Consider the following 14,441-nt stretch of genomic DNA (forward strand, 5'->3'; position numbering starts at 1 on the left):
ATATTTAGATAAAATAATCAATTATTTATTTAAAAAATAGCAATTTACTTAAATTCCACTAAAAAATATCAATACGATTTTCAATTGATGTCTTTCGAACATACTTAAATCCATTATGCTTATTTATCTATGCTTATATCATCTGTAATTTTATAATTTAAATTAATTTGTTTATAATATATAATTTCATCCATTTTGCGTTCTTAAAATGAATTTATTTGAGTGTGGACGTTAACTTCAATCTGTAGCTACTTGTGAAACGTACATATGATTTAGAATCGCTTAAATACAAGCATTGATGATTTTTTATATTTCAACCTTTTATCGCAGACCTATAATATTTTAGTATAATATTTCAAACTGTGAAATCTTTCGTTTTCATCAGAATCGTCAAAAAAAAAACGATATTTAATTACGAAAAAATGGCCGATTTTTACCAAAAACTAACCAACGCAATTCTAAACTTATATCTTTGAAACAGTTTTTGATTAAAGTTTAAAAGCGATTCAAGATTGTGGCTTAAATTGTGCACAAAAAATTTGACACTTTTTTCAAATCTAAGTTATAATTAATAAAATAATAATAAATAACTAAATAACTAAAAAAATAATAATAATCTAAATCAAAGTAATAATTGTAAAACATGAAATTCAATGTAGAAATGTAGTAGCTTACCTCAAAATATTTCAACACAATATAAAATATATATACACACTTACGTTTTAAACTAACTTGCTATTTTGTTGAATAATGTCAATAACTAACCCGGTATTACTTTACACAATTTATTTAACAACTTCAAAATATCAGACAGCAATCGCTCACACCAGCTCACACACTGCTCTAAATATACTATATTTCTTTCATATTGTCTAGGCTCCTCCTTCCAATATATCTTTTATATTCAACACCTAACTCTGATTGGTCAGAGACGTCAGAGACATATTTTACCTTGCCAGGGTCGGACACTATCACTATTGCATATCCATAGAGCTCACACGTCAGGATGGACACTGTCAGCCGTTATATTCAAATATGAATATTAAATATTACAATATATATAAAGAGGGGTATTCATAGATAAGTAAGCATAAGGGGGTATTCTAGTGTGGAGACATAAATTTTAGGTAATTTTTAAATCATCGTAAAAAAGGCAATTTTTGTTTATTTTGCACAGATTCTGATTAGAATCTTGTAATATCTGAGTTTTTGTAATATATTTTTGTGGTAGTTATATTATATTTACAACCTTTATTTTGTCGAGTAAATTGGTTTTAACTAAATTTTAATTCTACTACATTAATGCATCGTGAGTTTTTTGTCTTAACTGATTTATCCAATCGGCTTGATTCGAGTTGATTCAAATCAGTTTTTTTCTGATTCGAATCATTTGAATCTCACTAGTCAACACTGTTTATTCTTGTCGACCTCTATCTGTCAGCTGATTAAACATGGCAGCTGTCAAACAAGTGTCAAATTGTCCATTGTTGACCTAAGAATATTGCGTATTAAATTCGTCAATTTTTTATCATTTTACGTGCTGCTTGGCACATTAAATTATATAAAACTTCTAATAGAATTTAATAACTGATAATAAACTTGACAAAGATACAAAGTGGGAGTTATTCTCTAATTAATATACGTTAAGTGCAATGGGAGTTTGAGTCGAATACCAATGGCAGAAAAACCAGGGCCGTTATCGGCCCAACAAGCCCCTTTAGTTAAAATAGGCCACTATACTCTAGGCCAAACTTTAGGTGTAGGCACATTTGGTAAAGTTAAAGCTGGCGAACACCAATTGACAAAACATAAAGTGGCTGTGAAAATATTGAATCGTCAAAAAATTAAAAGTTTAGATGTCGTCGGAAAAATTAGAAGGGAGATACAGAATCTTAAACTATTCAGACATCCACACATTATTAAATTATACCAGGTAATTTCTACACCTACTGATATCTTTATGATAATGGAGTATGTAAGCGGTGGTGAATTGTTTGATTATATTGTAAAACATGGGAAACTGCAAGAGCATGAAGCTAGAAGATTTTTCCAACAGATAATATCTGGTGTAGATTATTGTCATAGACATATGATAGTGCATCGGGACTTAAAACCCGAAAATTTATTACTGGACCACAACATGCATGTTAAAATAGCTGATTTTGGTTTATCCAACATGATGATGGACGGTGAATTTTTAAGAACCAGCTGTGGATCTCCCAATTATGCTGCTCCAGAAGTTATTTCAGGGAAATTATATGCAGGACCTGAAGTTGATATTTGGTCCTGCGGTGTTATATTATATGCTTTATTATGTGGAACATTACCTTTTGATGACGAACATGTTCCGACACTGTTTAGAAAAATTAAATCAGGAATTTTTCCAATACCTGAATATTTGCACAAGCCTGTTGTGAGCCTTCTGTGTCAAATGTTGCAAGTAGATCCTATGAAAAGAGCGGCAATTGATGATGTTAAGAATCATGAGTGGTTCCAAAAGGATTTGCCTGCTTATCTATTTCCTTCTCCTGTGGAGCAGGATAGCAGTGTTATTGATACTATTGCAATTGCTGAGGTAATTAATAACAATTATACTGATCTTAATTAAATTTTTAACTTTGCGAAGGAGAAGTTTGCTTTTGCAAAAAAATCCGATTTGCTAAAGCCCAGTGCACACGACGCCAATATTTCTTGTAACAGGATTTCTGTTAAGTTTCCTGGTAATGTGAGCAGAATTTTGCGCCAGATTTTCATTATTTTATGATTACTAATAATTTTGTGCATTTTGAAATTGATTATTATAAATATATACTGTGAATATCCCAATTCATATTTTATAGGCCTAAAATGCACTAATGCTTATAAGTGTACAAATAGAGCATTGTATATTTGAAATTTTTCCGGTAATTTAAATATTTTAAACTTACTGAACTGCATTTCCCTATAACTAATTATTTTTTCACATCGCTCTATATAAACAATAGCTATTCACAAAATAAAAACTGAACGCTTCCAAAGTCGAAGTACATGATCAAGTACACATTGATATTTACGTGACAAAATACAGCTTTTCTATTGGTCACTGAAAGTATCGGCCACAAAACAGTTCATTAATCGACGAATAGAACATCATAAAATACGGCCCGAATTTTCGAAGACAGGAGTTGTTGGGAAATCAGTTTCCGACGTTGCTAGGTAACGGTTATAGACAGAAATTATGTTAAGGATACTGCCGTTGTGAATAGAGAGCTTAAACGTGAAATCTGGTTGGCAAGATCGTAAAATATGTCGGGGAAGATCGTAAATTATGATTTATCACATCGTTGCTAAGTAACAAAATCTGGCGTCGAGTGCACCGGACTTAATTTTATGTTTTCTCGACGTATCGAGCCTTTCTGTGTCGAATGAGACCGAATTTGGAAAAAGTATAATGAGCGTGTGTGTGTATGTGAGAGAGAAAGCCGATTTTTGACCTTTCATTGACGATTAAGTCGACTATTCTCACATATCGAAAAGTCAATGTAACTTGCCTTAAAGGCAAAATGCCACTTACAGCTACTTCATTCATTTATTTGATATTAAATTATAAAATTGCTTATAGGTATGTGAAAAATTCGGTGTTAAAGAATCTGAGGTCCACAGTGCATTACTCAGCGGGGACCCTCATGATCAATTAGCTATAGCATACCACTTAGTAATAGACAACAAAAGAATAGCCGATGAAGCTGCTAAAGCTGAACTGAAAGATTTTTATGTCGCTGGCTCTCCACCACCTGTAAGTTATAGCCCTAATGAGAAGGCAGACCACAAAAATGATTCAGCAACTGAAAATTCCACAACTGGAAAACCTCATCCTGAAAGAATTGCTCCACTGCGTGAGCGTATACCAAATTTCCAGGGAAATGCCGCTAAAGGACCCCCTGTAAAACGTGCGAAATGGCATTTGGGTATTAGATCTCAATCTAAGCCATCTGATATTATGCTTGAGGTATACAGAGCAATGAAAGCATTGGACTATGAATGGAAAGTCATTAATCCATATCATGTTAGAGTAAGGGACAAGACTAAGTTGAGTGATAAATATGTTAAAATGTCTCTACAATTATACCAAGTCGATCATAAGAGTTATCTTCTGGATTTCAAGTCTTTGAGTACTGAAGAGATGGAAACCGGTGATGAAATTTTAGACAGTGCTGGCACTACTGGAATGCAGAGTCAAATGTCCACAATTTCTGGACATCATACAATGGAGTTCTTTGAAATGTGCGCGGCACTTATTATAAAATTGGCCCATTAAGGAATTCAGATTTATTCACTTATAATTGGAGGAATTCAAAATACAATGGTACCCCGACAGTCGAGTTTAATTTGTTTCGTAACCACTCTTGGATATCGAATTGCCTCAAATCTTGAAGCAACATTTTTCATATAACTACATTAAAATGCCATTAATACTGTGGAGTTTGTTAAGTTTCTTAGACATTTAAAATAAGTTTACTTGTCATTTATTTAATTATTGTTTGAGAGTTAGACATGTTTTGTTGAACAAACTCTGTTTTGGATTCATTTATATTCACAAACTTTTGGAGCTTAGAAAGCTGCTTGTAAATTATTGTAAATTACTGTAGGCCTTAGCTGCAGTTATATCCTTTAAAAACTCCTGTTTAAACACAATACTTGTGTTACTTCACACTTTAATTGAAGAGACATGGTTTTTTTTAACCCATGATTATGAATATAAATAATATTTAATTTTTATTTAATAAAAAGCAAAACACGCGAACTTAACATATAATTAATAAATATCTGCACAATCACAATTAATGTTAAAATATCAAACATTAAAACAATTCTCGATTAATTTGCATGTTATTAAACAATTAATATTAAAATATAATTAAATTACTAACTATGAAATAATTTACTATCATAAAACAGACAAAATATTTCTATGTTAGGAAAATCTTTGCCACAATTGACGAAATTTTCATATTTTCATTTTACCATTAACATTTTCCAAGAAAACTCTGACTCGCTCGAAGCTTGTATCTCAAATTTTGCTCATTGGTTTAACCAAACAAGCCGCTTCTTTGGCGGCTCGTATCTCGAAACACTCGTACGTGAGTCGCTCGTAAGTCAGGGTACCACCGTATTGTGGACTGAACACATTTTATCTTAACCATAGCTATGTATAATATAGATTTTAAAGTTTAAAATGAAAAATATAATTGTATTTACCTTCTTGTGTGCCTCAGTCCGGTTTATTTGAACCATAAGTCTTCTAGAATAGCTTTGCTTTATTATGATAGTAATAAATGCCATAAAAGATTTTATAAATATTATGTTATAAATTATTGTTAAATATAAAAAGAAAAAATATATGAAGTTACTATGTAAATAATATATTTCAGTATAAATATTTCATTTATAATTTTAATTCATTCAGTTCATTCAATTTTAATTCATTCTAATTCTAATCACTTATGGGCGGCCAAATAAGAGCAACTTCACTATGTGCTGATTGTGGAATCCACATTTGATAAGCGGATAACAGATCTGAAAATAAATTAAGTTTTATTAATTTTCTCGACATTTCAAGTCATTCTGAATTGACTGAGATCAAATTTGGAAAAAGTATATGTGTGCGTAAGTCGATTTTTCGATCTTTCGTTGGACCGATTTCAAAAATTTAATACCCATTCGATGTAACTAAGAATATATTCCGTGTTTCGTAGATAACTACTGATTACCGTTGACGTCCACACTTAAATAAAATGGATATTAAAACTCAAAATAGATGAAATGAAATGTGTTAAACAAATTAATTTAATTTATACAATTATTGTAATCAGTCTGTTTGAAAGACATCAATTGGAAAACATGGTGAAGTGAAAATTTTATTTTTGAACATTTTACCTAAAAAGTTGAACCTCAATTCTTATTAATTAAATTGATTATGTAAACGGTATTGGAAAGTTCATGCAACCTTAAGGCTACTTACAAATGTTTTTATATCTATACAACAAACCCTTACATTTAGAATCAGTCTTCCAAGCTTCTAATAATTTATCTCTCGTATTTACTAATTTAGCAGCAAGTGTTTTCAATAAAGCATCAGTCCTTGGAAGCAATCTTGCCCAATTTTTAGTCATTGTATTAGGTTTTGATAACAAACTGTTTTTGTATTTCGATAACTTCTCAAAAACTACACCATCTAATAAAAAGTATGCAAACCACTTATAACTATCCAAATTATCTGGATATTCTATTTCAGACACTGGTAAAGTCCAACCAGATTTTCCAAAAGTTGCATTAACATGACAATATATTCTGCCTTTGTTAGAACAATACCTAGGTTCGGGATCGTTCAATGGTTCACTGAAATTACATAATAAAGGTACGTATTTAGTTAGCCATTCTGGTTCAATAGCTGTAATACCACGAATAAATATTTTAGTACTATCTCCAACTCTGGTTTCATATATATCTTGGTACACCACCCATTCTGGTACTTTCTTTTTGAGCACTGAACAAGAATGTATAAAAACAGGATCTTCCATTTCACAACATTTATAAGCATATTTGAATTTCCTTTTGTCTTCATTTTCCTTTAATTCATTTTCATTGATCTTACGAGCTACATGATCTCCTAGACCACTCAATAAAATTTGTCTTAAAAGTTTAGCTTGAAAATCTGATGGTGGATTCATTTTGGGATCGACAAATAAATTTAATTCTGGCATGTTTAAATTTATATCATTGGTTAATTGTATTCTTAACTTGCGAATTTCCGTAATTGCTTTCGGTCTTAAACCATTTTGCGTGCAGAATTCTTCCAGTTTATTAACACTTCCTGCGTACTCAGCAGCTCCTATGGCACGAAGAAGCACCATGGGATCTCCCATGTATAAAGAATTTCCAGTACCAGCCCAAGAACGTCTTGTTGTAGCCCATTTCGATTTTTGCTGTCCTTCATTGTCCAATGTTACTTCTAGCAAGACTTCTTGAACAGATAATCCTGCTACCATGCAAATGGTGTATGGTAACAAATCATGTTGATGACTCAATGCTAACATTTTACCAAACCTCGGCGCTACTGGGAATGCTGATATGGCTTTTCCTAGAGCACTAATTTTTGCAGTATAATCACTTTCCAAACTATTTTTCGTTTTGGATTGCAAAGCACCTAAAAGTGTCAACCTAGTCTCTGCATATCTCAATTGAAGAAGATCAGGTGCAGATGGAAATGGAAAGTTAACAACTTTATCTATTCCCATGCTTTTCATTTGCAACATCAAATCATCTACAGGTTTACGTTGAATATCAGGAACAGCAAAATTTTTGAATTGGTCATTGAAGACTGCACTGGAATAAAGTCGGTAACAATGTCCAGGACCAGTACGACCAGCACGACCTGCTCTTTGATTTGCAGCAGCTTTGCTGCAGTATGTGATAACAAAGGCACTTACACCAGTGATTTTGTCATAAATTCTAGTTTTTTGTCGTCCGGCATCAACAACATATTTTATATTAGGTATTGTTAAAGATGTTTCTGCTACATTAGTTGATACTACACATAACCTGGTACCTTCAGGCGGAGGCTTGAAGACTTTAGCTTGTTTATGAGAAGGTAATAGTGAATACATTGGTAGCACCCATAAGGGCTGTGTGTTTGACAAATTTACCAAGCTCATATATTCTTCATCATCAGACAAATCATTTTTGTCATCAAGTTCTTTCAAATCTGCATCTGCATCGTCACTTAGAACATCATAGTCATCTAAATTAACTTCTGGTAACTCAGTTCTTAATTTCTTATGCCTTTTCTTGGCATTGCGTATGGCTTTCTTCATACTCCATTCCACAACTTCACCATCTGAATCCAAGTCAGGTTTTTCTTCATCGTTTTTGATAGTGGAATTTTTAATATTCTTATAAGGAAAAGCTTTTCTCAATTTTCTCATCAATGAATTCACTTCTAACTGTCCAGTTAAAAAAATTAAAATACCTCCTTCTGGCAAGGTTGTATGAATTTTAACAGTTTTTCTAAATGCTTCTAATAAATAGTCATCAGGTGTTTTTTTATTAAAATGAATAGACACTGGATACTGTCTTGTCTCAATATTTATCACGGGTGGTGGAATTTTGAATAAACGTGTATTCTCAGTGAAATCCTCAATTCTTAAAGTAGCAGACATAATAATTAATTTCAATGGATCATTATGTTTATTTCTATAGGGAACAATTCTAGATAACAGTCCAATTAATATATCAGTATATACACTCCTTTCATGCGCTTCATCTAAAATAATAACTGAATACTTTTTTAATGCAAAATCTGTTTGAATCTCTTTAAGAAGTACACCATCAGTCATGAATTTTATTTTTGTTTCAGGTGTAGTATTACCCTCGAAACGTATTAAATAAGATACGATTTTATTTGATAAGTTCATTTCAGTAGCAACACGTTCTGACATTGAAATGGCAGCTACTCTGCGTGGTTCGGTGATTCCAATTACTTTGTCTCTTGCGTATCCTGCTTCATATAAAAATTGGGGTACTTGCGTTGTTTTGCCACTACCTAAAATGAGAAAAATAAATGTTTACTAAATTTACTTTGCCAAAAAAACGATTTAGTAATTTTATATTTTCTCGGAGTTTCAAGTCATTCTGAATCGAATGAGACAACATTTGGAAAAAGTACGAGTGCGAGCTGGTTTTCGATTTTTTGTCCTTGATAAGAAAATTGATAAGGAGAAGCGGCGATTAGGTTTGCGAAACGATTAGCAAAGCCATTTCTTTGAAATTAGCCTTGAAGTGTTTTTTTGTGACCGTTTTCCAAAAATTTTGCGATCATAAGATTATAAATTTGTGCATGGTTCACAGAAATTAATTCATAATTTTCTAAATAGATCTTTATATCTGTCTACAAAACTTCTCTACTAGTGTAAAAAATGTTGCCATTATTTTTAACTTCCCGTAGGATAAGTTATAGTAATCACAAAAAAATCGAAAATGAAAATTTTTATTATATATCCTTACGTTTCAGAGGTTTCTGAACAATTCGGCATACATTAGAAAAAAATGTATGTATGTGTGTGCGGATACAAACTTTTCGCCGACGATTTCGGGAACATGGTTCAACCGATTTCAAGTATTCAAAAAACTTTCGATTCGTATTGATAAGGAGGCGTGCTGATTAGTTTTTGGCGAAGGCAGGTCTAGCCGTTCCGAAGATAGGGCAAAAAGTGCCAAAAACAGTAACTCAGTTTCTAAGAGATCGGAGCGTCCGATTTTAATAATTCAAAAGACATTTTACTTGTATTAACAAGACTGTTCAAATTTTTGAGAAGGCAGGTCCAGCGGTTATGTACTCTCAATATAAATATGTTAAAAAAAAAATTGGCGGTCGGAAATGATTATTGGACATATGTACATCAAATTATCAGATTTTTTGTAGAGATTTCAATAATTTGTACACATTTTGTGTAAATTTTTTTGGGTTCTGTACCAAGATTTTTAGTTACGGTACGGAAAGTTCCAGCAATTTGCCTTAAGGCACGATGCCATGCACCCCACTAGTAAATTAATAATATCAAAGACTATGTACATGATATACATAATTGTGCCAGTATTTTCTTATAGCAGATGCTTAATATTTCACAAAATAATTTATTTTTTTTTTTTAAAAAAAAACTAATATCATTTTAAATGAAATTTAACATGGCGATAGGGTTCTGGCACTAAATAGTACCACATAAATTGGTTGCATTATATAATTTAATTAAAATTTGAAATAATCAACTACAATTTTAGGACATACAAGCCTTATAGTGTTTGTGCACTATAATTAATATAATTATAAATTATAAAATATATAAATTATTAATAAGAAAGATATCAATTGGAAATTAATTAGTTTTTAGTGCAAACCGGTAAGTGAAAACTTTATTTTCAAAATAAATAGTTAAAAATTTTATCTACATAGCTAAATCTCATTTGGTTGATTAAGACATTTATTACACATATTGGGATTTACTTTAAGGCAAAATGCCACTTAAATTTAGTATTGGTTCTATTTATGCAAATGTACAATTTGATTTAAAGTACCAACCTGTTTCTCCAGCTAATATGACAATATTGTTTTCATTTATACATTCCATAACCACTTGCTCTTCGCCTAAAATGGGTAATTTTAATCTAACTGCTTGTATTTCGGGGTCTCTATTAACTTCCACAAAAATTGCAGGCCGTTTTTCAACAGCTTGAGCCACTTTCACTGGCTTTGTTTTGCCTTTGTTTAAATCTTTGTTTAATTCCACATTCATTTCCATTTCTTCATTCAAGCTATTTTTATCAACCTCATTTTTCTTTTGAGGATTTTCATTAATCATCTCATCAACGGATTCAATTTCATTGTCATCAGGTGTTGCATTTTCATCACTTTTTGTAGTAATATCATCATTTTCTGGATCACTTATTTCACTTTCGGAGCTTTCATCATCATTATCAGAGTTAACAATATCATTATGACTGAACTCTAATTTCTGTTGTTTATCAGCTACGTTATTCAACAAATACTTCCTTTTTCTACTACCTAAAAATATATATAAATACAGTTTTCTGAGAAATCGCCACACACTTATTAAAATAATTGTTTTCTTCACCTGCTACACTTGAGAATTTAACATTTTTCTCATCGGAGACTTGTATTTTCGCTGGTTTTGATTCAATGTTTTTTTTAAAATTCTTCAAGCCTTTTGTTTGAACAAGGGCAATTGGGGTCAATTGAGCTAGCTCACTTTCAGGGTACTTGAACGCTAGCCAAAGCTTCTAACAGGGCGCTTCTCTGTTAACATCAATAATATTAAAAAATATTGAACAATGATTATTTATTTAACATCCATAGAAATTACATACTACTATATTGTATATATAAGGTTGTTAGGAAAGTCACTTCATTTTTTTACCACCAGAATTTAACTATATTTTTTTGAACCTAACATCACACTTAAGCCCTATAATTATTATATGATTTAAAAACTTATATTTTAAGTCTTGTGTGTAAAAAATTCTAATTGATTACATGCAGTAGTTTTTGGATGGTGCCACTTTAAATAAGGAAAGCATTATCGCACTAGCGTCCGCGATTTGCCTCTAAAAAGTCTTGGAAATGATGAGGTTTTGAAGTGAATTGTCACTAGGAATTTCAAATGGGATGTAAGGAACACAATACACGCAATTGTCCATGAAACAAAAAAAAAAGAACCTGCTCAAAACAGATGCAAAGCTGAAATTTGCCAGAAAAAAATGATGCAGTTTGGTAAGATTTTAAAGTAGTTGTTAATTTTTCAGCTTTTCCAGGATAACATAACGATCAATTCGAATGCCTTATGTCATCAGCTGTATAAACTAAATGATATACTTCAATAGAAAAGGTCAGAATTAACCCACAAGCAAGGTATAGTCCTGCATCAAGACGACCCAAGACCTCACAAAAGTTTGGTCAATCGCCAGAAGCTTTTGAAGCTGGAATGGGACCCAAAGACACATTCATCATATTTTTCCACACCTGCCATCATCGGACCATTATTTGTTCAGGTCACTAAAAAAATTTTTTGCCGGTGAAATCTTTACCTCAAATCAGCCTGTCAAAAAGCACTTTGATCAGTTTCTTGCCAATAACAACCAAAACATTTATGATTTCGGAATTATGCTAATACCAGAAATATGACAAAAAATGTTCGATCAAAACTGCCAATACATAATTTATTAAAGTAATTGATTATTGTACGAAAATTACGTGCAAAAATGTGTATAAAAAAGGAAGTTACTTTCCGAACAACCCAATATTATATTATATTATATAGTATTTGTTGTTATACATACATTTTCTTTCTTTTTCTTCTTGTCAACAATTTTCTCCAATCGTTTTCTTTGTGTTTTGGATAAAAGTTTCTTCGTATGTTCATTTTTATTTTTTAATTTCGTTTCACGTTTCTTGGAAGGTATCACTAATTCATTACTTTGGTCATAATTGTTATACTCGCTTTTTTCTAACTCAACTTGTATCTATAAACATAAAAATAGAATGAATAATAAAGTTATTAACAAGATACTAATATATTTTGTTTAATAAAACACCTTTCGAGTAGCAGTATTATCAATTTTTTGTCTCAACCACTTGACGTGCTTTCCAATTATAGCCTTTTTTCACCATTTTGTTTTAATTTGGTTTTTTAACAGAACTTTATTTATTTTATTTACATTTATATTATTTTACATCTCTTAAAAATATTTAACTATTATTTTCAACATAACCTGACATATACAACGTGTTTACAAATGTCAAAGATGTTTCTTTTACGGAATGAAGTTTGTATCGGTTACCACCACAAAATTGTTAACGGCATTTGTAAAAAATTAGATTTTTGAGAAATTTTAAATTTTTGAAAAAAAAAATGCTTTTTTTTAGTTTGAAATTATTTGGAAAGTTTGAACTTTTTTTCAAAGCAATCGCACTGCTTTAGCTGCATGCAGACGCAACATCGAAGCGCGTAATCGCCGCGTCGCCGTCTAACGGACAGACGATGTTACAAAACCCATAGAAATGTAAACAAAATTGATACACATTATTAAAATCTTCATAAAATATCTGATAATTTGATGTGCATATGTCTATTGATCATTTTTGACCTCAAAATGGCATTTTTTTACTTTTTTTACTAGATCTTCGAAACTGCTAGATGTGCCCTTCCAAAAATTTAATCAGTTCTTCACCTTGTCAATACAAGTGAAATGTTTTTAAAATCATTCAAATCGGACGCTCCGTTCTCTTAAAAACTGAATTACCGTTTTTGGTTCTTTTTGTCATGTATCTTCGGAACGGCTAGACCTACCTCTGCCAAAAACTAATCAGCACTTTCCTTATCAATACGAATCGAATGTTTTTTGTATTATTCAAATCGGTTGATCGGTTTTCCCGAAATCGTCGACAAAAATTTGTATCCGTGCACACACACACACACATACATCAATTTTTTCTAAGGTATGCCAAAATATTCAGAAACGTTCAAAACGTGGAGATAATGCAAAAAAAATTATTTTCGATTTTTTTGTGATTGCTATAACTTACCTCTAATTTGTCTTAAGGCACGATGCCATGTGCCCCACTAGTTTATTCGTGAAATGATAGTTTGTTTGTTCGAGCGCTAACTCGCGCTCTATAGTACTGCCTACTTGTAGATATATTCGAGAAAATAGGTTTGAAAATTTATCTGCAGCTTTTGGATTCCTGCTTCGGCAGCTGAATATTCCAAGCATCGTCGTCGTCTCTTCTTTGGAAGAAACAACTAATTTTTGGAAGCCCATCTTTTTCGAAAGAGGGGCTCAAAATTCACAACATTCGCCAATGTATAAAGGTGCGTCCACACTCGATATGAACACGAACGAACATAAAAGAACGTACCAGAACGAACGGAAACAGCATTAGTGTGGACGCCACGACGATCACGAACGAACATAAACAAACATGGCGAGCAATGTTCCGAAACTTGTCGGTACATCAAAGGGAATTGTTCGTTCATGTTTGAACGTCGTATGTGCAGTGTGGACGTCTCAACGAACGCAAACGAACATTTTTTTTATATAATTTTAATATTTATAATAAATTTTTTTAAAATTTAAGAATAATGTTAATAATTTAATAATATTTACTTTTAATTATTGTGTACAGTTTGGAAAATTTTAATAATATTTACTTTTAATTATTGTGTACAGTTTGAAAATTTTGAATAAATTATGGAATGGTCAAATGACGTAATTTTCATTCATAAATGAAATAGAAAAGTTTCCTATAATATGGGAGACTAAAGACCTTTTTATAAAATTATTAGAAAAAAAAAACGATTGCTTGGAAAGTGTAGGCAAAACGTTTGGGATGTCAGAAGCTGCAGTAAAGAAGAAATTGCAGTCTTACAAGTAAATATTAAACTTGTTATCATACATAGACATTCAAACTATAGTTGAGGATGAGAGTATGAAATTGAGTATAGTTAGCTCAAGCCTGGAATGCAGCTTGCTCCGAATATGAATGCTGAGGAGAAAAAAAACGACTCAAAATATAAATATAAATACAAAACTGAGTGAAATTAATTGATAATTTATTTACAGTATATTTACAAAATATACACGAACAAAAATCACACAAAACCAGTGAAAATGCCGTATGATTAAAGCTTACATCCATATCAATAATAAAACTGACGTTTCACGGAACATCTACGAACAACGAAAATTCAAGCGCTCACTGCTTTTAAGCGCTTGTTCAAGTTCGTTTGGAATTTTTCGCGTTCGTTCGTGTTCCTGTTCGTTCTTCTTGTATTTTCTTGTTCCACATGTTCGTTCGTGTTCGTTCGTTAGGTGTGGACGCACCTTTAAAT

The 14,441-nt window shown here is 31.7% G+C and overlaps 2 protein-coding genes across 2 annotated transcripts; one reads left to right on the forward strand and one right to left on the reverse strand.

The window, feature by feature from the left end:
- Positions 1-1,548: 1,548 nt before the first annotated feature.
- Positions 1,549-4,796, forward strand: LOC113374585 (5'-AMP-activated protein kinase catalytic subunit alpha-2-like). Its single transcript, XM_026614566.1, has 2 exons — positions 1,549-2,575; positions 3,602-4,796. Exons 1-2 carry the CDS (start codon positions 1,676-1,678, stop codon positions 4,295-4,297), a joined length of 1,596 nt encoding a protein of 531 aa, XP_026470351.1. The 5' UTR covers positions 1,549-1,675; the 3' UTR covers positions 4,298-4,796.
- A 644-nt stretch (positions 4,797-5,440) lies between these two features.
- LOC113377801 (probable ATP-dependent RNA helicase kurz) lies at positions 5,441-12,220 on the reverse strand. Its single transcript, XM_026618227.1, is given in 8 exon segments — positions 5,441-5,556; positions 6,035-8,581; positions 10,115-10,597; positions 10,668-10,809; positions 10,811-10,849; positions 11,890-12,072; positions 12,145-12,171; positions 12,173-12,220. Coding segments are annotated over 8 exon segments (3,552 nt in total). The 3' UTR covers positions 5,441-5,473.
- Positions 12,221-14,441: the final 2,221 nt, after the last annotated feature.

This window comes from Ctenocephalides felis, unplaced genomic scaffold, assembly GCF_003426905.1.
Source record: "Ctenocephalides felis isolate EL2017-DRISC unplaced genomic scaffold, ASM342690v1 CF-g0.4_SCAFFOLD_01886, whole genome shotgun sequence".
Taxonomy (NCBI): Eukaryota; Metazoa; Arthropoda; class Insecta; order Siphonaptera; family Pulicidae; genus Ctenocephalides; species Ctenocephalides felis.

Bases quoted from the DNA above. Each gene is read 5' to 3' on its own strand.
- LOC113374585 (XM_026614566.1), top strand. From the start codon at position 1,676: ATGGCAGAAAAACCAGGGCCGTTATCGGCCCAACAAGCCCCTTTAGTT. The intron at 2,576-3,601 runs GTAATTAATAAC...AATTGCTTATAG, and splicing joins ATACTATTGCAATTGCTGAG to GTATGTGAAAAATTCGGTGT.